This window comes from Sciurus carolinensis, chromosome 12 (assembly GCF_902686445.1).
Source record: "Sciurus carolinensis chromosome 12, mSciCar1.2, whole genome shotgun sequence".
Taxonomy (NCBI): Eukaryota; Metazoa; Chordata; class Mammalia; order Rodentia; family Sciuridae; genus Sciurus; species Sciurus carolinensis.
Genome location: NC_062224.1, coordinates 24,738,351 through 24,763,008, shown reverse-complemented (window position 1 = coordinate 24,763,008; position 24,658 = coordinate 24,738,351). Strand labels below are relative to the sequence as shown.

Here is a 24,658-nt window from a genome sequence, read left to right as displayed (position 1 = left end):
TCTCATGAAACTGTTTTAAAAACACTTCTTTTTCATATCCTTTATGACAAGCAAACACACCACACTCTATCTTAAAATTAGTCAAAAAGAAGTCTAGGCAAATGTCCTTTGCAAAATGCATTTATAATAGTCATGTTAGAAATAAAAGCACACTGAAAAAAGACACTGAGAAAAATTATTTTATTAGACTAAATATTTTCATGACATTCCAATGTGATTAGAATCCCCCCTCACAAAAAAAGCAGGCTCATCCAAGTTTCCATGCTTCATTAGTAATCTAAATTAATAGTGAACTAATGCCATCCATATGCTGGTCTTGTCGCTCCTTAGTATCTTTTAGTCATAGGAAGTATGATCAGGTTGTACCCTACCATTGAAATATGATTTTGTGCTTCTTTAACATGTCTCAGACCAGGTGAATCTAAAAGCAGACTTGGTCTGCCTTTCATCAGTTTTATGGTCCTGAGTATATTTTACCTGCAAAGTAAATAGTAGACATAATAAGACAATTATAAGACCAAAAACCAGGACATAACTTATTTTAAGTTTTCCAAATGAGTCAAACATATGCACCATCTTCAAACTATTTCCCAGGCAGTTTTTTTTTTTCCTGAATTATATTTTGTTCTAGAATAACAACCTAAATTTTTACTCTCAAAGATCTCCCTTAAAGGTTATTGCAAACTGACTTAAATCTATCAAACAAAAACAATGTGTATGACCAATGGTTGCTAGCAACATACTCAGTAAAACTTATATTTAAACAGAAAAAGTCTAAAACTAAATAGCACCTAAATTTATTTTGTTTCTAAATTTCCCCATTTCCTATCATAACAGTGTTGAAGAATGCATACCAAGTTTCCCTCTACTTCCTCTACTTCTTTTTCTCTCCTTAGAGAATGAAGAACAAATCTAGTTTTCCTTTAAAGCAGCCAAAGCTTAAAGGTAATTTATGTTGGACACACCCAATATCTCTAGACAGAAATGCCACCAGAAACTGGAAATTATGAAGCCTTAATGCTGGATGCCAGTCATGGAGTTCTTCAAGATGTGCCAGGAACAGGGCCTGTGTTCTTCATGACTGACCCTCAGGTCAGACATATATGAAGCTGATTATGTGTAAGAGCAGGACTCCAAGTACTGAGACCTGAGTCCATATATGCAATTCAGAGCTGAAGCCCTAATATTCACTAAGAGAATGCATACCCTCCAAAGTAGACACCGATGTGCACCATGAATAACTTTCATGAATAACTGAATTTTGTATAAAATGCATTTAAAGATATTTTCCCTTTAGGTCCTTGCATTGGAGGAATGACTCTCTTTCTATTTTGCTTTTCACTTAACAACCCACGCTCAATAAAAGACATCAGCAAAATGACAATTTTAACTTTTGCTTCCAAGACTTTATCATTTTCAAAGATACTGGCTAAAATAACATGAAGCATTGTTTAAATAAACTGTAAATGTAACTGTCAGTCATATCTGAAAATATCAATGAAGGGCTGAAGGATAAAGTAAATTTGTACAGAGGCAGCTTTTGGAAGTCATTTGAAATAACACAAGTATTTAAAGGAAATATCACAGTTTATTTTCACAAGGAAAAAAATTAGACTCCAAGTAAATTATAAAGGACATGTCCTTTGTGATAGTCCAAAATGAATAAAACCACTTGCCGAGCTAATATTTTCTTGATTCTTCTTTACTCTTTCCATTTCAGGAGTTACACTTAAAGCTGTAGCTCTTCCCAACTGACCTTTATAATAAACCTGTCATTTCAGAGAACAAAAAGTAGAGCGCTGTGAATCAATTTCATTAAACGAGAGTCTATCAGTGCTTGTTTTTAAAGAGTAGTCTAAGGAAGAAAATCTATTTTAAAAAAGAAGAACACTATCAGGGGTCTAGTCATACTTAACATGCTTGCATCTTAAAGCATCTATTTTATTTCATCCCATAACAATATGTTTGAATCACTGTGGACATACTGAAATATATGGGCATAGCATCAGTAAACCTGTAGTAAGCCTTCAATTACAGAGGACCATGAGAGCTGTCTTCATGGATATTACTTACAGGTCCTCTTGCCCATATAGAATGGTCCTACATAGGTGTGGTTTCTTAAGAATTAACTACTGTAGAAATTTTATAAGGATGTGTTTAAACAGGTGACTGTGGTCATATAAAAAGACTAGTATGCTCCCCAGTCCTCCATTCCTCCTTCTCAATAACCATGTTCCTAGTTGAGAGTAATGGAATCACATCAAGGACAAGATGACATCTACTTCTCCAAAATACAGTTGCTAGGAAAAGTATCAAACCAAAACCTGCTTCATAAACTGGTCAAATGACTTTACGTGTTTGAAGAATAAAAGATTTCTTTGAATACAATCGATTTCCAAATTTCCTTTTCCAAAGAACCCAATCTATATGTTAATGACTTCAGAAAAAAAATTTTTCTCTCAGTGAACTGCATCCTCGGATTATATAAACAAAGGGGAATTAGAGCAAGTCACCAGTCGGTGTCTAAGTAAAAACCGCCAACCTCGGTTCAAGGGCCCCTAAATTGGCCCTGTTTCATTTGCTCTGTTCAGCCAAGCACACTTTATCATTTCTCCCTGGACACTGCCCAGAAATACAGTAATAATCACAGAGAGTGGGAAATGAGGCTGGTAGGAGGCTGGAGAATAAGAACATGTGCAACTCAAAAAAAGAGTGGGAGAGAGTGATTGCAGGTCGGCATGACCAAAAGTAGCCCTGCCTCCCTTTGGGGGAACCACAGCATTGATCAGCATGAAGACAAGATACGGAGGATCAACAATAACCCACGGGGAAAAAATCGTCATGATGTGGCACTGGACACTCCACATCATGCGGGACCCTGAATTCTTTCAAGGAAGTTGTTAGGTCCCTGAGAACAGAATATTAACTGAGGGATATGAAAACGTAGAACTACAACCCCTTCGCCTACATATGGGCACTACATTTGATATCTTAAGCAAAAAAAAAAAAAAAACAAAAAATCACTAAGATGAGCCCACATTGCTGAGGTTCTTCTGGTTTTCTTTCACTCTCTTCAGCTCTGGTGGGTCAGAAATGGCAGTTGCCTGTTTAATCTGTCCTTTGTATTTTACCTGTGGAGGAAAAATAAGAAACTTAATGCATAGAAGAATGGACACAGAGGATGAGACTCAAAACTCACCCATTTTATGCTTTTTTTCATAATACCTCTACATCAACCTTCCTATTGATAGCTACATTCAGACTGAGTGGTCTAACTCAGCGAGCACAAAACATTGGTTATCTTGCTTAAAAAGGAGTTGTCAGTAAATATGTGGCTATTCAATGTCAAAACTAACTGCAAATTCCACAGATGAAAGCAATCGAAATATAAGGGAGCATGCTTAGAAATCTCTGGAATGAAATCAGGACAACAGAACCAGAATGAAGTCCGTGTGGCAGCCTGGGAAGGTTTCCCTCTGACCCTGGGACTTCTCCTTTCAAAAGATCTCCTATTTCATCCACCTCCCAGAGATCTTAACATTGAGCTTGATTTTTCTCCTCCACCTGAGACAACAAGCTCTTAAATGATAAAGACTTTCAAAATTACCTCTTTTGAAAGAAAACAGCTATTGTTTATTTTGGGGAACACTCCATAAAGGGCAAAAAAACTATTTGAGGACCCTTAGAAGGAATTTCTGAGCATTAAGAGGCCTGGGTTTAAATTCTAGCTCTCTTCTTGCCACTGTGGGTCCCTGGCATGTCCACTGATCTCCAGACACAGTTGCCCACATCTAGCCGTCAGAGAAATGAATAATGCTAAACTCATGGGTTCACATAAAACATTAGCACAGGGTCCAACCCAGAGTAGAGGTGACTCATAACTGTTAGCTGTTACTTCTTTACTATCAATAGATTAAGAACAGTTGAGGGGTCGGGGCCGTAGCTCAGTGGCAGAGCGCTTGCCTAGCATTTATGAGGCACTGGGTTCGATCCTTAGCACCGCATAAAAATAAATAAATTAAATAAAGGCATGTTATCCATCTACAACTACAAAAAAAATTTTTTTTTAAAGAGAATAGTTGAATAATAGTTTCCCATTTTGCTCTTAAGGTCCCTTGCCAATCAAGCCAGGTTCTACTTTGCCCTATTCTGATAGATATATTTTCTTCCCCACAATTGACAACAGATCCTGCTCTCCTTACCCTACCCTAACATATTTTTAGAGATTTACTAATAATCCATGAGACTCACAGGGAGAGGCCCTGGGTCTTACTCATCTTTATGTTCCAATGATTGGGACAATGCCTAGCATATTTGAGTACTTAATTCAAAGTCCCAAGCTTCCTGGACTCACATGAAATAGTCATAATGCCCTTCAATGTGTGACTGGGTAAAGGAGAATTTGAATGTGTTTAATGCTTCACAGAGAGCATTATTTAAAAATAAAAATATAAAATGTTCAATAAACTGTAAAAGAAAACAGAAACTACTTGCCGTACTCAGCTGCTCCTGGTTTCGCCTCACCCTCTCTATCTCTGGGGTCATGCTTATTGGAGTGGCCTTATAGTTTTGCTCTTTATACTGGAGCTGGAGGACAAGGTGAGAAATGGGTTGGGATTACAGGAAACAAATGTGAACCAATATGTTGGGACCGATTAATAGAAATGTCAAGTGGCCACAGGGCACTCATCAGTAGAATCTTCATTAGGATTTTACAGAGGAACAGGTATTGCTAATAGACTTCATCTTCTCAGTGATCCTAGTCTCTCAGCTTTTCTTTGTCAAATGTTTTATGTTAAACTTTTCATTGATATTCCTCAAACTATTATTTATTGGTGGCCCCACCTGAGTTTGATCTTATCCATAATAATGAATTATGTCTTCTATTAACTTGTTGCTTCATAGCACTAAAGTGTTTATCAAATTACCATCTTATATTTTAAAATAATGATTATGCACTCTTATCATTAAGAAGGAGGGACACACAAATCCTCAGTCCCCACTGCCATTATTAAAGAAACCACAAGCCTCCAACTTCCCTTGTCTGTGAAGTTCTAACACAGGAACGCCTACCCTCTGACCCAGCATTATGGAAATTTTTTTGACCTCCTGCACAAACACGTTCCTTCTTAGCTGGGGGATAAGATTCCATTGTTTGTAGTCAGCTTTCCCAGCAACGTCACCACACCACAGGAAATAAATGAGCATCAAACCCAGAGAAATAATGGCGTGTGTCAAATGAATTTTTGACAGGCAAAAGCAGAGTTAGAGGTTGAGATCCCTTGCAAGCAACACCACGGGGACAATCTTACTGATTTTTTTTAGTTTAAATTGAGCATTGGGGACCTGCAGGTAACATTGACTTGAAATGCAATCTCTCCAGAGTGAACAGGCAAGTGAAGAGAAGTTTGAGAAGCTTGGAAAAGAAACGAAAAAGAGTCAGGCTCTTTCTGATGGTGACCTCTTTGGAAGTTCTCGACGAGAGGCTTTCTTTGTGCCATGGTATGTCATTTGAGAGTTGAGGAAGATTCTTGTGACTGAGATGATTGAATTAAAGTGAGGAAAGTTTCAGGCTAATCTTATTGGTGGCAAACATTCCATACGCTTTACAGCAATATCTCCTAAATACTCTAATCCCTGTTTTATAGATGAGGAAATTAGGGTTCCAGGGATGGATGCTTTATATAGCAAATAAGATCTGCAGTAGGGTCAAACCAACCATTTAGGGTCCATCTTCCTATCCTCCACCCCAGGGTTGCCTAAATTTCTGCCCTTTGCATACCATTTTTCATATGCCACACCAAGCAAATTCTATAAATAATACCTCTGCTACTATTTATAGTATTACTTTTTTTATTAACTATAATATATTTTTGGGAGTAGGGATTGAAACTGGGGGTGCTTAACCACTGAGTCACATCCCCATCCTGTTTATATTTGATTTTGAGGCAGGCCTAAGTTGCTGTGGCTGGCTTTGATTTTGCAATCCTCCTGCCTCAGCCTCCTTTGGGATTACAGGTATGTACCACTGCACCCAGCTTAATTTTTTTTTTTAAATAAAGTTGTTTTAAGGTAATGTTAAATTTCTACCCTAAATTAAAAACTAGTAACCCTTCTTTTAGAAGGAGATGCACATTAAAACAATATGATCACTAAGTCATGCACTGGACATATGGGGGCACTTGGTATCTCAAATGCCATAATGGCGTATGACCCACATGGTAGACATACCCAGAGGCTCGGTGCTATAACTCTTTGGTTTTTAACACAATTCCCCTCTCCACCATCATCTCCTATCACCCCTCATCCCAATTACTCATCCCATTTTTCCTCTCCTCTTTCTCAACTGGGCCATGGAGCCTGAACATAATCCGTTTGCTCTTTGAGAAGGTCCTTCCTCACAAAAGCCACCCCAAACTGTTATGCATTCTTCAGTATCTAACTCCAATGTTACTCCTTCTCCAAGGCTGCTTCTCTCTCCCCAACATAGCTTTCCTTATTTGAGTTTCCATAGTACTTTGCAAGAGGTATCATTACTCTTAATAAATGAGAGAGTACATGGAGAGTACTCAGAAAGCCCAGTGAACATTCAATAAAGACTACTGTGCTAGCACTTAAACAATACATAACAGTTACTTCTTCCATGTGTTTCTCCTAGAGACCCTGAGCATATCCACCACCCCTAACCTTACAGAATATCTCACTTACCTTCAAATTCCCCCCAAGAACAAGAACAGAGTAGACACTTAATAGCAAAAGCCCATGAAGCATTGGCTATGTAGGGAGGACATGAAGATGGATACAATGTTATCTGCACTTTGAAGGAATGACCCTGTTGCAATGGCATCCATCCTAAGTGAGGGTTTATCTGCACAGGTCCTCGCCTTCATTATATGTTGGCATTCAATAAAATAGAAAAAAATACTTAAGGAAATATGATCACATTGCTGATGTTCTTCTGGTTTTCTTTAACTCTCTTTAGCTCTGGAGGATCAGAAATAGCTGTTGCACATTTAATCTCTTCTTTGTATTTCACCTGAATAATTTATAAAAAAAAATAGAGTAGTATTAATTGTATTCTACTCACAAAAAATGTAGTTAAGCATTCTTTTAGTTATAACTCTTACATAATTGAGGTTTTTAATTCCAATACTACTTTTCCTTCAATGGGAACACAATTTTTTATTTTATCTGATGTTTTCAGGATTTCTTTATCCTGAGCTACAAATAAATTCATGCCTATTCACCTATCCACCACTATAGAAGTTCCTTAATTAAAATGAGCAAATGTTGCTTATAAATATAAATTTTATCATTAGGCAGATACATGAAAAACTTGGAAATTAAATAATAATAACAATTGATTATTTTCTATCTGAAAAGCAGTTTCAATTTATTAATGTTAATTAGAATTTAACATGTATTAAAAGGCAAAAGTCAAATTGAGTTAGCCATAGTGTCTTGGGAACACTGCTTGTCTAAGAGCACACATAATCCAGAATGGGGGTGGGGGAGATAAAGTGACCACAGGAAAAGAAGAGAAAAGGGGAGGTGGAGGAAAATGTACTGAAAGCATAGACCAATGAGTCCTGATCACTCTAAGGTTGGTGCCAGAAAGACTGGCAATCAAGTTCGGTAAAGGTCCCTATATCCTTGGCATCGACTTCATCCAAAAGCCACCCTGTCAAACACATTCACTGGCATATCAACCCAAGAGTAACACCAGCACACAGTGATGCATGTGACAAGAAACAGCTCTTTAAATTTACAACACAATCAGTGGGGTCCTCATTTCAGGTGGTGTTTTAATATATCAAAAATACATGGAAGATTGGGTTTAAGAAAAAGGACATGTGCACACATTACATATGTGGTAGCCAAGGCTACCTTTAAGGAGCACAAGTTGAAATTCAGCAGAATTAAATCTACACAAAACATGTTTTAGAAATCACTTGGTGATGTTTAAAATAACCCAGTCTGTAATCCAGGTTGGCTGTCTTAAAGAAAAAGTGCCTCAATACCTCAGATGTCATCTACATCTTAGCACCTGTGAATTTAGCATAAGTAACAATGCCACTATCAGTCCAGACCTAAACAGTTAAATTGGAAGTTCACTGTGACAGGTTACCTCTAAATAAAATTCAAAAACAGTTCTTAGCAGAGAGCTAATAGTGAAAAGGCTTGTACTCAGAGGTGGAAAATGTCGAGATGTTTAAATGTTAGTGAATCACCTCTCAGTTTGACAGATCTGGCTAATCTTGAAAGGGCAACTTTCCATTTGAATACTAAGCAGGAGTTCATGGCCCAACCTCGGAGATACAGAGCTACGCATTTATTGTCTGCTAGAAGAGGCTGAGGGATGCTGGGGGAAGAAGTGATATACCATACAACTTTGTGTGATTTACCCCAGATGAGAAGCTCAACATGATTAAAGATGAACATTTTTGTTTTTCACAGGGCTCTAAAATAATCAAAACGGCACTGTCATTTCACTGTAGGCTATCGAATTGCACACTACAGAACATTTATATCCCAGTACATTGATAGGTGCATTTCAAACATTATCATTTGGAAGCGAAGGAAATAAACATTTTACGTTTCTTTCCTAAACTAATTTTTCTGCCAGATCAGTGCTGTCTGATGCGGGGTCTCAATATGAGCACATTCATATGCTCTCATCAACACCTCTAGCCTCCAGGTCCAGACTTCTTCAGGAAATAGCTTCATTTATGCTACACAGGTTTTATTGCACTAGCATTCTGCAGAATTTTTTATAATATTTTAAAGTGTGTTTTACTACAGCATCACTTTGCCCCTCCTACGCTTTCTCCAGAAGCACCAGCACATGTTCTCAGAAAGTCACAAAACTATCAGAGTTACCCTTATTTAGATGAGTCTCATCAAGGCAGTTCTACCTGGATTACTTAAAGGAAAGTTGTGGAAGGTAGTGTCTCCAAGAGTGAAGATGAAGAGATAGGTCAAGGAAGGGGATTTAAGGGAAGAATCTGCTTTTACTTCATTAACAAGAAACTAAATGTGCTAAATGCACATGAAGGAATACCTATTAGTCAGGATGGCAATTATCCATAAATGTCAAGCACGGAATGGAAGAAAATTTAACTTATAATATTAAGCACCTCTTCTAACCTTCCCTCCATCCAAAAGTAATTGGAGGGTAAGTTATTTTACCATTTACAGTGAAGGCATGTGGTTTTCTTTGCTGAGAGTAGAAAATAAAATGAGGCTGGAAAACAAAAATATGGGCAGATATGTGAGAAAAAGCACATAAACCTGACTAACATGGGGGAAAATGAACTGGTACTCTCTCTTTTTTTTTTTTAATCTAAACCTTTGCTGAAATCACTAAATAAATGTTTGGGGGCCTTTGATCATTCTATCAGGGTATAAAATTTCTTGCCCCCAAGTAGTAGGGAGGTACTAAATGTATCCTTTCTCTACAGAATTTAATACAGTGAAAATTCTGTTCAGAAAGATGAAACGTAATCCTAGATTTCATTAAAATGACCTGTGTCCTCTTTACTCTGATACATCAAAATGAAATGCTATTTCAAGGGGAAGAAGACTACAGTTTTCATTCTGAAAGTTAGGCCTTTGATATTTGATGAAACCGTATTTCAATAAAGTGGAGGGGGAAAAAAAGAAAAGAAAAAAGCAACTGGCTGAGTAAAGAACTAGAAATGCTTATCTAGCTTCTGTCTGCCTCCGGAAAGGATAGTTAATGCGATCAAGAACTTACTGAACTAATATTTTGCTGATTTTTCTTCACTCGTTCCATCTCTGGAGTACCTTTTATTGCTGTGCCAGCTCCTATGTCTTTCTTATAAAATACCTTTATTATAAAAGAAGGAAAAGGAAAACTATAAGCTTATTAGAATTCAAGTCCTAGATCCTATTGTTAAAAAAGAAACACATTTTTCAGTTTTATAGTTCTGTGAATACTGCTTCTATTTATGAATATCAACATTATATGAATTGACTAAACAACCCATTATGATAATAAAAGTCTAACTTGGGTTTCATATTTGACAACCTTACAAGAAACCCTCTTATACTTACTCTCCAGCATGATAGGTACCTTAGCTGACTGCAGACTAAGTCACAAACATATGTGAGAAAAATCAAAACATACATTATAAAAACTCACTAAGCAGGTAGCATTTGATTAAAAAATGGTGTGAAATTTTAAGCTATCGCTGTCCTTCCAAGCTCAAAGATGCCCTTGTTCTCTTCCAAGAAAATATGAGCTCTATGGTCAATATCAACATTAATTCAAAGTCTATCTTCCTCCTCTTCCACTTATGCATTAACTTCCCCCATGTCTCTCCATCCTTACCAACATCTACCCCCTTTCAGGCCCAAAGCACACCAAAAAGCAGAGGTGCTCTACTGAAAAACAGTAATTCTATGAAAAGCCCATGACAGAATTATCCCCGTCTTGACATTTGGTAATCCAGTGAATCCCAGTGAGGGTGGAAGAATATGGCATGAAAAATGTTTGCCCTCCCAAAGCTAAAAATCTAGAATGCCATAAAATTCCAGGAGTCAAAAGGCAAAACAGTCTCTTTCCCTGATCCTTCCAGTGAGAATTTTCCATTTCTCAACACAGCATGCCCTTCTTGTGTTCCCGAGCTGCATACCCTGAGAGCTAAAGCTGGCCAATTAATTAGGAAGTGGAAAAATCCCTCAAACTGAATAGAATTCACATTTTTTTTTATTAGACACTTGCCAATGCCACATTACAAATTGACTGGTCACCTTTTACAATTTTAGAATAGAATTCAGGTTTATATAGCCATTAAACATAGGCCCAATCTTAGTGAACAGTACTGATGTAATTCTATTCCTCAAAATAGAAAAAATAAGAAAGTTTGTGAGTTAGTTATGGAACTAATAAACCTCTAGATATATTATCCATGCAAATAATCAACCAGCAGAAAGAAAATTACTACATGGGACTATTTTCATCTTCTAAGGAAAATCTGTATGGAAGATGACGACTTCTTTCCTGAGTTAAACTTATAAAATTCAGTTAACAATTGTCCCTTGTACCTAATATAAAATTTGAATTTGGAACCCCTAAATAATCATGACAAGTCATAACTTATGAGAATACTTGGTGCTTCTGAAGAAGTAAAGATAATGCATTTGATGGAAAAACTCAAATATACCCCCCCCCAAAAAAAAGACAAGAGAAAAGGCTGGTTCCTTATAAAATAAAAAATTTCAACGAGCAACTGAAAAGAAAGACAGAAATACAGATCAGGTATCTCTAATCCAAAATTCCAAAATCCTCTAAAATATAAAACTCTCTGAGTGTCAACAAGTGGAAACTTCTACACCTAACCTCATTTGATGGGTTCTAGTCAAAACACGGATGCATCCAAAATATGATATAAAATTTTCATTCAGTCTATGTACAGAAATATATGAAATTAACTTCATGTTTAGACTTATGTCCCTTCCTCAAGATATCTCATTATGTACATGTGAAAATTGTAAAATTTTTAAAAATCCAAACCTTCTGGTCCCAAGCACTGCATATAAGGGATACTCAATCTGTAATCACTACTCACCATACTAATGTTTTGTTGAGTTGTCTTAATTCTCTGAATTTCAGGAGTATCTGCCACAGTGGAATAATTAGAAAGCATTTTCTCTGCTTCATCTTTATACTTTTTCTAAAAACATAAAGTAACACAAGTCTGAAATTTTGTGTGTAAGAAAAAGAAGGATGGAATGGTACCATTTCTTCTCACTTCACCATCGCTTCATGGCTCAAAGTCACATCTGAAGATTCAAAGTAGTTGTTGATGCAACAGCAAAAATAAAGGCAGTGAGCAGACCATCCAGTGGGGCAGCCTCACCTCTGTCAGGCTATGGCCCCACCTCAGTCCATTCAGACACTTCAGAGCACTTGACCTTATGCCCTTCCTAAACTTAGAACCTGCTCTTCCATGAGCACCCCACTCCCTGTTCCAAGTAGTCTGGATCTCCAAATCTACTTTTTTCCGTGTTTCCAGATTAATGCTTTGCTTTCGACTTTAAGTAAAGATTTATGATTCAGGAAAACATACTCGTATTTTTATAGTTAAAATTTTAATAATTTCCATTTTCTACCCACCAAATGAACTGCAATGAATTCCAATAAAACCTGGACAATACTTTCTACTTTGCACCAGCACATACATAATCCTTGCTATGTAACAGGTACTATTCTAAATACTCAACACACATTTACTTAGTTAACCAATATCACAAGCAGTAACTATTCTTATCCCCATCTGTATGATGGAGAAACTGAGGTACCAGATAGTATCAGAGTTAGGATTGAAGGTCAAGGACTCCGGTTAGTGATGTTAACTATGATGGCATACTGCTGCTTGTTAAGGAAAGTAACTGCTATTCCTGTTGAAATGCAGCACTGTGTCATTCCACTTCCTTAAGGATTTCACTACAGCCTCAAGCACTTAAAATCCCTTAAATTCTGATGCACTCTAGTGTCCTACTCAAAATTTAATGCTTCAGGCAGGAAATCTGACAGCTGAGGAACTGCTTCCTCTGGGAAGCCTTGACTCTTGATTCTTCTACTTTTAGTAGTACATATCATGGTTCATAATACTTTATCAGTTTGATTTTAGCCTGTAGACCCCCAAGGGCAGAACTATGTCTAATTTTGTATGTGAATAGGAGAATAGGTGAATATATGAGGTGAACCCTGAGGAGAGGAAAACATGCCCTTCAGGATGGTCCTGATCACTGTATTCCAAGGAGGTTGAGAAGCACACGAGTCCTTTGACATTTGAACTCTGCCATCTTGATGCTTCCATTTTGAACACATTGATGTTTAAGGTTCTTGCTATGTTCAAACCAGAATATGGACAAATTTGACCAAATTTTGTCAAAAATTACTTTCAACATAAATTCAGCTCATCAAATTTAAATCTTTGCTCAGTTTTCTATAAGTTTTAATTTTCTCATGCACTCTACTATATTTTTCCATTGGGATGCATTCTTTTCTATATAAAGATTACAGCAAAGATATTATTCATTAATGAAAGTTCTTGCCCATATCAAATTTTGTAAGCAACTTCTTATTCCATAAATATTTTCTTCTGAGGTCACTATCTCTTTCACATTTTTTTAAAAGAATATGTGACAGGTAAAGTATATTTGGCAAATAAAAATTTTACCAAGAAAGCTTAGCTCTGCCTTTTTAATTCATATTACATCTCATCTGATACCTTGTGCAATTTTAGCCACTGCCATTTGATTTGGAGGTAATTCTTTTAATATGATAGACTATTCACTATGAAATGGTCAAAAGACATAATTCTTTGGAATTATGTTTCTGTAGAATGAGCAAAGAACAGTCAGCCAAGTATGTCACAGAGTCAAAAAAAAAAAAAAAAAAAAGGTCAAAATGTTCTTGGACTCAAAACAGGGAGCCACACAAGGGGCCTTTGGCATTCCACAAGGCCTACTGAATTTGAATCTAAAACAGCAGCTGTCCTTTTAATTAGTAAGGTTAATCAAATTTGGCCAATGATTTCTTAAGAGCAGAGTACATTGACTTTGCAATGCCTTCAAAAATGTACAAATCATAGAGACACTTGAAGCACGCGGTGACTGGATATTACAGTACATTATTCTAAACTTCTGCATTCTTTACCAACCTGGCTACAGATGTCAGACGCCCTCTTGGCTCGAAGCACATCTGGGATATCCACATTCACTTGCATTCCTTTTCCTTTAATTTCATTTTCTAAGTCTTTCTTATATTGCTTCTAAAAGAACAGAAATTCATCTTAGTGTTACGCTTACCCTTTGATAGCAAGGTAGATATTTATGTATCTGAACACCAAAGCCACCCAGGTGGAAGTAACATTTATTCTCTGGAAATTCTGTAGAGGACTCGTGTGTTTGTGTGAAACATTGTGTCTGCTGCCTCCTCACCTGGCTGGCCATCTCAGAGGCTCTCTTCGCCCTTTGCACATCAAGAGTCTCTGCGCTGACCTGCATTCCTTTTCCTTTAATTTCAGTCTCCAGATCTCTTTTATAATCTTTCTGCAGAAAATGAGACACACAGTTAGTGCTCTGCAACCATCCCAAAACGGTGCTGAAAAACTGTGATGTCACTTTGAACCAGGACCAAGGCCTGCAGAATTAAGTTGGACCTTTTTTTCTTCTTGTCTTCTAAAAGACAAGAAAGTTTTAACTTATAGTAGAAATCTGAGATGGAAGGACTTAATCATAAGTGATCTGAAGGTTTGTGTCTATTAACCTTAAAAAAAAAAAAAAAAAAAAAAAAGAGCCGGGTAGGCAATAATTATGTATTTCAATGTAATAAATTTGATACATTATTGGTTAGCATATAACTCAATGAATAGCAATAAGAAGTGATTGTAAATTGTTGCTTTTCACAATTGCTGCAGTTTGCTGTCCCCTCCCCGCATTCTAAAACTTGCTGCTTGAGTGAGGTTGGTCCAGGGATCTGAAACTGTGGGGCTTAAATAAATGGTTATACTCCGTCCCTGGCCTCCACGATTGGTTCAGAGGTGGGTGCACTTCTTTTTCACTGGAAGATATGAGAAGAGACTTTCTCCTTCCTACTTGACATGAAGGAAGAAGGATGCAGCCTTAGAGCTGCTGGAAGTTCTTAGCAAACAAGAAAAGAAAACTGAACTGAAAATCAGAAACTGAAATTAAATCACATTACAGTTCTCTATCATGTAATGCTAGGAATACATTCTAAGAAATGTTCCATTAGGCAATTCCATGGTTGTATGGACATCCTAGACACACAGACCTAAATGAGTTCTACACACCTAAGCAATATGGTATGTATGTGACCTCGCCTGTCGCTCCTAAGGCCATGACGAGCAAAAGGACCCAAGATTAAATAATAGAAAAAGATGCAATCCAGAAACTCAGTAAATACCAGATGAGGCTGCTGCTGACATAATAGCATGCTGTTTTATAGTAAACGTTGTTTAATAAGCAGAAGGAGCACACTCTAAAATAACAATAAGACATATACAGTACATACATAAACCAGTAACAGTTGTTTGTGACCTTTATCAAGAGTCATGGCCAAACACAGCAGTACATGCCTGTAATTGCAGCAACATGGGAGGCAGGAGGATCACAAGTTCGAGGCCAGCCTCAACAACTTAGCAAGGACCTAAGTAACTTTATGAGACCCTGTCTCAAAATAAAAAATAAAAAGGAGTGGGGATATAGCTCAGTGGGTAAGCACTCCTGGGTTCAATCCCTACTACCCAAAAAAAGAAAAAAAAAAAAAGGATCATGCATTGAACATAATTGGATGTACTAAACTTTTCATTGCACTATGACATTAGGATGGCTACAGTGTCACTGGGAGATAAGAATTTTTCAGCTCCACTATGTCTTGTGGGACCACCACGGTATACATGGTTCATTATTGACCAAAAGTCATCATGCAGCAAATGACTATATTTGAGGCCTAGATCAAGCCATTGCTAAGAATTCCATCACTGCTCAATCATAAGAACAATAAATTACCTGCTTTCTTAAAAGCCAGCTTGATTTGGATTCTCTATTACCAAAATTACATGATTTACATAATGTGTATTATAATCACAGACATGCATGCCTTAAGGGGCTCTTGTCACATTTTATAGTTGATAGAAAATTCAGCAAGCTGTACATTTACATTTCTGTGGTTTCTGTATGCTATTCTTTAAAATTACTTATTTTTTAAAAAGCATCAACAAAGTCCAATTAAATTTCTTTCAAAACAATATTTCCTATTATGTTGATATGCTTAAGATTTCTAGATTCTCTGCTGTAAAGTAAATGCTGATTTGATTATTTGTGATGTTCTAAATAAGTTGTTTTAAAAATTTTAAATAAATTGTATTTAAGAATTTTAAACTTTAATTTGCATTTTTTCTAATTGCTAGAGATGTTGAACAGTTTTTCATATATTTGTTGATCATTAGAATTTCTTCTTTTGAGAAGGGGCTGTTCAGTTGTTTTGCCCATTTATTGATTAGTTATTTGGGTTTTTTTGGTATTAAGCTTTTTGGGTTCTTCGTATATCCTGGAAATTAATGCCCTATCTGAGTTGCAAGTAGCAAAGATTTTCTCCCAGTCTGTAGGTTCTCTCTTCATGCTCTTGATTGTTTTTATTTGTTTGTTCATTTTTTGCTGTGAAGCTTTTTAGTTTAATGCTACCCATTTATTGATTTTTAAATTTTATTTCTTGTACTTCAGGAGTTCTGTTCAGGAAGTCAGATCCTGTGCCGATATGTTGAAGTGTTGGGTCTACCTTTTTCCATCACACACACCCACAAGAATGGGAACCTAATTATAACAAGATACATCCTATACTTGAATAGTTTTATCAAAATGGATCCTACTGATCCTAATTTTTAAAGGGCTGAGGTTGTGGCTCAGTGGTAGAGCACTTGCCTAGCATGTGTGAGGCATTGGGTTTGATTCTCAGCACTGTATATAAATTCAGCAACAAGAACAAATTGTTCAGCAACAATTAAAAACATATTTTTTAATTAAAAAAATAAATTCTAAAAACAAATTTAGAAATAAAAAATATTTTAAACTTAAAATAAGGACTCGCACGGTGGCACACACCTGTAATCCCAGTTCCTCAGGAGGCTGAGGTAGGAGGATCATAAATTCAAGGCCAGTCCTAGCAACTTAGCAAGACTCTGTCTCAAATAAAAATATAAAAAAGGGGCTGGGAATGTAATTCAGTAAAGTACCCCTGGGTTCAATAATTCCCAGTACAAAAAGAAAGAAAAAACAAAAACAAAACTTTAAATGAGTTGTAAACAAATTCTCAATCTTAGAGAAATACTGTATTTCATCTCCTACTAATGAACCCCACCTGTTTTTTTTTTAACAGACTCTGTTTTACTTTTCTAAACAAAAGTTCAAGTGTAACATTTAATTTTTTAATAAAATAATAACACTCAATTACTACATGTCTATAAAAATGCTCTCTGTTTTTAGTAAGTCTACTTAAGTCCCAGAACAAGCGGTGCAATAGTGCAAGCAAGCCTACAATCCCAGTGACTCAGGAGGGAAGCAGATGGGTCACAAATTTGAGGCCAGCCTGGGCAACTTAGGAAGGCCCTAAGCAACTTAGCAAGACCTGTCTCAAAGCAAGAAATACAAAGGACTGGGGTAAAGCATCAGTGGGTTCAATCCCTAATAACAGACAAACAAAGACAGTCACCAAGATTGTATGGTAGAAGTACACCACTCAATTTTCTTTTTTTTTTTTTCTTTTTTTATATTGTAAACAAATGGGATACATGTTGTTTCTCTGTTTGTACATGGAGTCAAGGCATACCATTTGTGTAATCATAAATTTACATAGGGTAATGTTGTTTGATTCATTCTGTTATTTTTTTTCCTTCCCCACCACCCGTCCCACCCCTCTTTTCCCTATATACAGTCCTTCCTTCCTCCATTCTTACCACCCTCCTTAACCCTAATCCTAAACCTAACCTCTCACACCCCCCATTATATGTCCTCATCCGCTTATCAGCGAGATCATTCGTCCTTTAGTTTTTTGAGATTGGCTTATCTCACTTAGCATGATATTCTCCAATTTCATCCATTTGCCTGCAAATGCCATAATTTTATCATTCTTTATGGTGCATTGTATATATATGCCACAGTTTCTTTATCCATTCATCAATTGAAGGACATCTAGGTTGGTTCCACAATCTGGCTATGGTGAATTGAGCAGCAATGAACATTGATGTGGCTGTATCTCTGTAGTATGCTGATTTTAAGTCCTTTGGGTATAGGCCAAGGAGTGGGAAAGCTGGGTCAAATGGTGGTTCCATTCCAAGCTTTCTAAGGAATCTCCACACTGCTTTCCAGAGTGGCTGCACTCATTTGCAACCCCACCAGCAATGTATGAGTGTACCTTTTTCCCCATATCCTCGCCAACACCTATTGTTGCTTGTGTTCTTGATAATTGCCATTCTAATTGGGGTGAGATGGAATCTTAGGGTAGTTTTGATTTGCATTTCTCTTATTACTAGAGATGTTGAACATTTTTTCATATATCTGTTGGTTGCTTGTAGATCTTCTGTGAAGTGTCTGTTCATTTCCTAAGCCCATTTGTTGACTGGGTTATTTGTATTCTTGGTGTAGAGTTTTTTGAGTTCTTTATATATTCTGGAAATTAGCACTCTATCTGAAGTATGAGTGGCAAAGATTTTCTCCCACTCTGTAGGCTCTCTCTTCACATTACTGATAGTTTCCTTTGCTGAGAGAAAGCTTTTTAGTGTGAATCTATCCCAGTTGTTGATTCTTGCTTTTATTTCTTGTGCTATGGGAATCCTGTTAAGGAATCTGATCCTAAGCTGACATGTTGAAGATTTGGACCTACTTTTTCTTCTGTAAGATGCAGGTTCTCTGGTCTGATTCCGAGGTCCTTGATCCATTTTGAGTTGAGTTTTGTGTAGGGTGAGAGATAGGGGTTTAGTTTCATTCTGCTGCATATGGTTTTCCAGTTTTCCCAGCACCATTTGTTGAAGAGGCTATCTTTTCTCCATTGCATATTTTTGGCACCTTTGTCTAGTATGAGAAAATGGTATTTATTTGGGTTTGAGTCCGTGTCCTCTCTTCTGTACCATTGATCTACCTGTCTATTTTGGTACCAATACCATGCCATTTTTGTTACTATTGCTTTATAATAGAGTTGAAGATCCGGTATTGCGATACCCCCTGCTTCGCTCTTTCTACTGAGGATTGCTTTAGCTATTCTGGGTTTTTTATTCTTCCAGATGAATTTCATAATTGCTTGCTCTATTTCTGTAAGGTACATCATTGGGATTTTAATTGGAATTGCATTGAATCTGTATAGCACTTTAGGTAGTATGGCCATTTTGACAATATTAATTCTTCCTACCCAAGAACATGGGAGATCTTTCCATCTTCTAAGGTTTTCTTTAATTTCTTTCTTTAGTGTTCTGTACTTCTCATTGTAGAGGTATTTCACCTCTTTTGTGAGATTGATTCCCAAGTATTTTATTTTTTTCAATGCTATTGTGAATGGTGTAGTTTTCCTAATTTCTCTTTCTGAAGATTCATCAGTTATGAATAAAAATGCATTGGATTTTTGAGCATTGATCTTGTAACCTGCTACTTTACTGAATTCACTTATGAGTTCTAAAAGTTTTCTGGTGGAATTTCCAGGTTCCTCTAAATATATAATCATGTCCTCAGCAAACAGGGATAATTTGAGTTCTTCTTTTCCAATTCGTATTCCTTTAATTTCTTTGGTTTGACACAACTTAAATAAATCAATTTCAAGCAATGAAATAGAAGAGGTCATCAAAAGCCTACCAACAAAGAAAAGTCCGGGACCAGATGGGTTCTCAGCCGAGTTCTACAAAACCTTTAAAGAAGAGCTCATTCCAATACTCCTCAAAGTATCCCATGAAATAGAAGAGGAGGGAACCCTCCCAAACTCATTCTATGAAGCCAATATCACCCTGATACCTAAACCAGACAGAGACACATCGAGGAAAGAAAATTTCAGACCAATATCCTTAATGAACATTGACGCAAAAATTCTCAACAAAATTTTAGCAAATTGCATACAAAATATATTAAAAAGATAGTGCACCACGATCAAGTGGGTTTTATCCCAGGGATGCAAGGTTGGTTCAACATCCGGATATTCTAATAAAGGTAAAGATGTTCTAAAGCACATAGACTACGTCAGACCCTAGTTACATCAGTTGTTATTGCCATATAAGAAAACACCCCCAAACTTAGAAGCGTTAAAACACAGCATGATGACATTTACATTTCCAGAGCACAACTCTTAAGGCACAAGTGCTTTAGAACATCTACTGCAATCACATTTGCTAATGTTCCATTGGTAAAGAAAGTCTTGTGGTCAGGCCCATAGGAACAGGAATGCTTGACTATTTGGGTTCAATAATAACAATACACTACACTAACTACTTGAAAAATAAGCTTTGAATATTAAAGACAAACAATGGCAAGTAGCATACATTGATTGAAAAGGATGTGAGAGTCTATCAGTTTGGCAAAAGAAGACATGTCTGTGATTAAAATACAACCAAAATACAGTTGAGTCCTCCAAGCCTATCTTCCTCTTGGTTCTCAGTAACTAAATTTGCACTCTTTTCCTAGCGTAGAGTCTGAAGGAACAAAGAGAAAACTGAAACCAGCATACTGTACAACAAATGAATTAACACACTAAGGGAAAACCTGAATGCTAAAACTACCAATTCTCTGGGAAAGGCATGTGCATTAGAAGCCTCCTCTTAGGCAAAATGGTGAAATACAAAATATCTTTTCTTTCCAATATTCCTTTCTCAAGGGGAAGGGCACTTTGAATTTGCATCAACTCTCATCCCCCTGGGGAAGATAATTCCAAAGGCTTCTTCCCTAGCCCTAAATCCTCACACAGCCCACCCCATACTCCAATCCAGTAACTTGTAATACTGGGCACAACCCCCTCCTCATAATAAGTAAAAATTCAGAGAATTGTGAAATTATGGTTATGAACGTGTATTAAGAGGGCAGGAATGGAAACAGAATTCTGGTTAAGAAGCTACTTTAAGACCTTGGTGACAGAGATGGCAGTTTAAACTAGGCTAGAGAGAGATCACTGGATTTAAAGTCAATTGCAATGAGAAGAATCAAAGGGACTTCTCAGCTTTGTTTGGTGTCATTTGATGATGTCAGGGAGAGAACATGGGGAGAGATTAAGGGTTCTGTGTTTCAGCGCCTAATGTTGAGAACTCATTACACATGATCCATGCAGACAAAAAAGGGTAAAAGGTTACCTATTCATGTTCATGGTATAGAACACAATTTTTCTATAAGAATGAGGGAGACTTATGTGAAGAGACGTGGGAAAGGGACAATAACAATAAATGAGTGAAAAAAATAAAATGAACATGGAACAGAGTATACAGTGTGACCACATTTAGGGTTTTATCTTCAGTCTATGTGTGTACAAGTAGACCTTTATCTATATGTAAATAAAAAAAAATGTGGGAGGCTCTAGAAGTTAAAACGGTGGTCATCAGGAGGAGAACAGAATAGGGGAGGAGACTAAGAAGGTTTTCCAGTCTCAGCTCAGTATTCTCCCACTGCCCACCCCCGGCTGCCATTTCTAAATGGAAGCCTTACTAGTCTAGAATCCTGTGCCATCTCCTGGTGCTTTATCTGAACCAGTCATGGAAATCTCATTTCCCTGGCCAGTAGCCTAACCCTGGGAATTAGGCAGCACCTGGTGGTTCGATCAGGTACATCTGACTCTCCAGATTTCCTGGGTGGGAGTCAACCCTGAGTCAGCTGGGTCTTACTTTAGGAGTCCCAGAAGAGCTCTCTAAGCAACCCCACTGAAGTTCCAATTTAACTGCCTTGAGGTGAGTGAGTCACACCCCATCCTCAACACTTGCTCCAGTGACCCTTGAATTACTGAGGAAGTTAAAGAGGTGTGGAGCCCAATCTAGGGCATTTCCTTTGAAAAACACACACGCGGTCCAACTCCTACAATTCTGTTCTATAATATCTATCATACCATAGCATCAAAGATAACAACTTCTAAATTAATAGTGTGTCTTTAGCTGTATTATGTGAAAAGGAAAACCGCACTAGATTTTAGGTCCTTCAGGATGATTAATGCCTCAGTCCTAAATGCTGACTCTAGAAATTGCAGGTATGATGAAATCAAGGGAGGATATTTTAAAGACATGCAAACTGACAAATATGGCTACTGTTCTCACGTAATAAGTGGTTTTCAAGTTTTTCTCAGAAGGTTGGAAATACAACTATACCAAGAAGCCCATGATCCATTCTAAAGAAAACATACTCTGAAAACATTTATCCTATTCCGGATGAATATGAAATTTGTTGTATTATAGAATAAAGGGTGTAGGATCTGTATATATGTGTGTGTGTGTGTGTGTGTGTGTGTGTGTGAACGTATCTTATTAAAATGCTTTTCCTCAAGCTTCCTTCAATGTATTTAAAGGATATGAGCAAAGCAAAAACTATAAATTTGAAAATAAACATAAAGATTTGAAATGGTTTCCATTCCAAACTGTCAAACTAGACACCAGGCTTTGAGAAATCCCATGTGCTAATCAATTTGCTGATCTGATCAGTGAAATTCCAAAAGAGGAGTCTCACGGTCTGTGGGAGCCCCTCCACTTACCTCGCTGGCTATCTCTGTCGCTTTTTTAGCACGCTGGAGTTCAAGGGTGTCAGTACCAACCTGCATTCCCTTGCCCTTAATTTTGGACTCTAGATCTTTCTTGTATTCTTTCTGTAAAAAAGTAACATTTTACAATATTCAGAAACTCCATGAACAAACACACCTTTGTAGACAGTGACACCAAAAAAGCAGATAACCATATTTTCAAAGAGAGGGTACACAACTTACTGGGTAGCATGAATGATCTCACCTAGAACTGAGTTTTCTGAACTGCCTAAAACCATAATCCCTGTTCTCACTGAAGAAGGGTATAGAAAGTGCTGAATATTTTTAGTGTACAAAAGGCAATTGCCAAGAGACAGTCCTCATAGGCAATCGTACTGGGGGCTGGAGGATAGAGATGTGGATGTAAATGAGTTGAAGCTGTAGAAAGAGGACTGACTATGACGAAGGTACTCAATCACTGTGTGACAATGGAAATATTTCTTCACATTTCTGATTAACTCAGCTGTGAAATAGAAATAATAAAAGACCCATGAGAGATTCACTGTGAGGCTCAATGAGTTAGCATACAGCACACAGCCCAGCACAGGGGGTGTCTAATAACCTATTTTTTTCAACTTGGTCTCTTACTTCTATACCCCACACCACCATTTCTTCCCCTCATAAGGCCTGATCTGTGCTGCTCAGGTAACCACATTGCATTCAACTACAACTATATAAAGGCTGGCATTCAAAGTTTACAACAATTTTCCCAAATATTATTGACAACTGTTTACAAGATTTACTTCTGAATGTGAACTAGATATATCATTGCAACAGAAGAATTTGTAGAAAGTAGGGGTTGTGTGATAAGAATGTTAGCCAAAGAAATCTCAGTGGACATCTGTTATTTGTTTCTTCTGTCTTTTGGCAAAAGGCACCATGATTTTCTCTTGGGGAGTCACCTCTGATAGTTCTCAGTCCATACATTCTGTGGGAATTGGTTTTCATCACCCTCCTACCACCCATATTTTCAAAACTTGTTTTTATTTTTTGGTGCTGGTGATTGAATGCCCAAGGAGGCTTTACCATGGATATATGTCTCCACAGGCAATTTTGTTTATTTTGAGACAGGGTCTCACTAAATTGTGAGGGTCTTGCAAATTTGCTGAGGCTGGCCTTGAACTTGTGATCCTCCTGCCTCAACCTCCTGATTTACTGGGCACAACCAGTTCCCACATATATTTTTAATTTCACTAAAATTCTTTTAAAATATTTTATTTAATTTATTGGCTATATGAATATAGCCTAGAGTAATAAGATTTTTTAAAATACATATGAACAGAATATTTTATACTTGGAACAGTACTAAAATACACAGGAAATTAACTGAACAAATGGGTGACCATGAAAGCCAACAGCACATTGTACTCCTCTGACTCCTGACACAGTGACTGGCTCGGGTGTCAGCCCAGGACAGAGGTTGATCCAAGAAAATTCAATCCAAGAATCTCCATTGGGGCTACAAAAAAACTATTCTGTTATTAAGAGTGAGAACATGGAGACAGCCTCCCAAGTATGAAGCCAACAGAGAGGATAACAGAACCAAGAGATGGAGGAAAGGGGGCATCATTTGAAATCCCACCAGAAAGAAACTATCTTGGACTTTCTCGGACTTTTCTTTCTTTCTTTCCACCCCTCACCCCGCCCCTGGGATTGACCCAGGGGCACTCTATCACTAAGCTATATCCCCAGATCACTTTTAGTTTATATTTTGAGACAGGATCTCACTAAGTTGTCCAGGCTGGCCTCAAACTTGCAATCCTTCCACCTCAGTCTCCTGAGTCACTGATATTATGGCATGCTCTATCACACCCTGCAATCTTGGACTTCTCTATTTCTGTGAGCTTACATACCTCTTTTGTTTCATAACCAAGTATGAGTTGGGTTTTTAATATTTGATATCTAACAGGGACAATATCATCATCATTATTACTACAGTTTATTAATATATGGGAACAAAGTTTTAAGCTCTTTCACTACCAAATTCAGCTACCTTCTCCTCAAAGCACTATCATTATGTGATACCAAAGTAATGGCCTAATACAAGGATCATAGGCCTGAATGTATCGCGGAGACTTTCATTTCTTCTTACAAAGGTCCCACATAAAATGAGAGGTAGCCCCTTTGATTTGATCGAGAGGTTTAACTGGGCTCATTTAGCAGCTAGGGCAGGACAGGGAGAGTGAGTCAGCTAATGGTAAGAAGGCATGAACTTTTGAACTGCAGTGACTGACAGATCATGATAACATACCTTCCTAATTTTTTGACTTTGACTCACTTAAACAATCAAGTCAAATCTCATAAAACTATTTTGGTGATTTATTATACAGATTTTCTCTAAAATGGGGCAAATGGTCATTGTTC

The 24,658-nt window shown here is 37.2% G+C and overlaps 1 protein-coding gene across 1 annotated transcript in view; it reads right to left on the bottom strand.

Moving 5' to 3' along the window:
• Window positions 1–24,658, bottom strand: part of Nebl (nebulette) — a 124,698-nt gene that overhangs the window by 30,390 nt on the left and 69,650 nt on the right. The window contains 11 exon segments of the mRNA XM_047521769.1: window positions 372–449; window positions 451–477; window positions 1,677–1,769; window positions 3,039–3,131; window positions 4,495–4,587; window positions 6,944–7,036; window positions 9,758–9,850; window positions 11,595–11,699; window positions 13,695–13,805; window positions 13,975–14,085; window positions 22,250–22,360. Of these exon segments, the coding sequence (XP_047377725.1) occupies window positions 372–449; window positions 451–477; window positions 1,677–1,769; window positions 3,039–3,131; window positions 4,495–4,587; window positions 6,944–7,036; window positions 9,758–9,850; window positions 11,595–11,699; window positions 13,695–13,805; window positions 13,975–14,085; window positions 22,250–22,360 (1,008 nt within the window).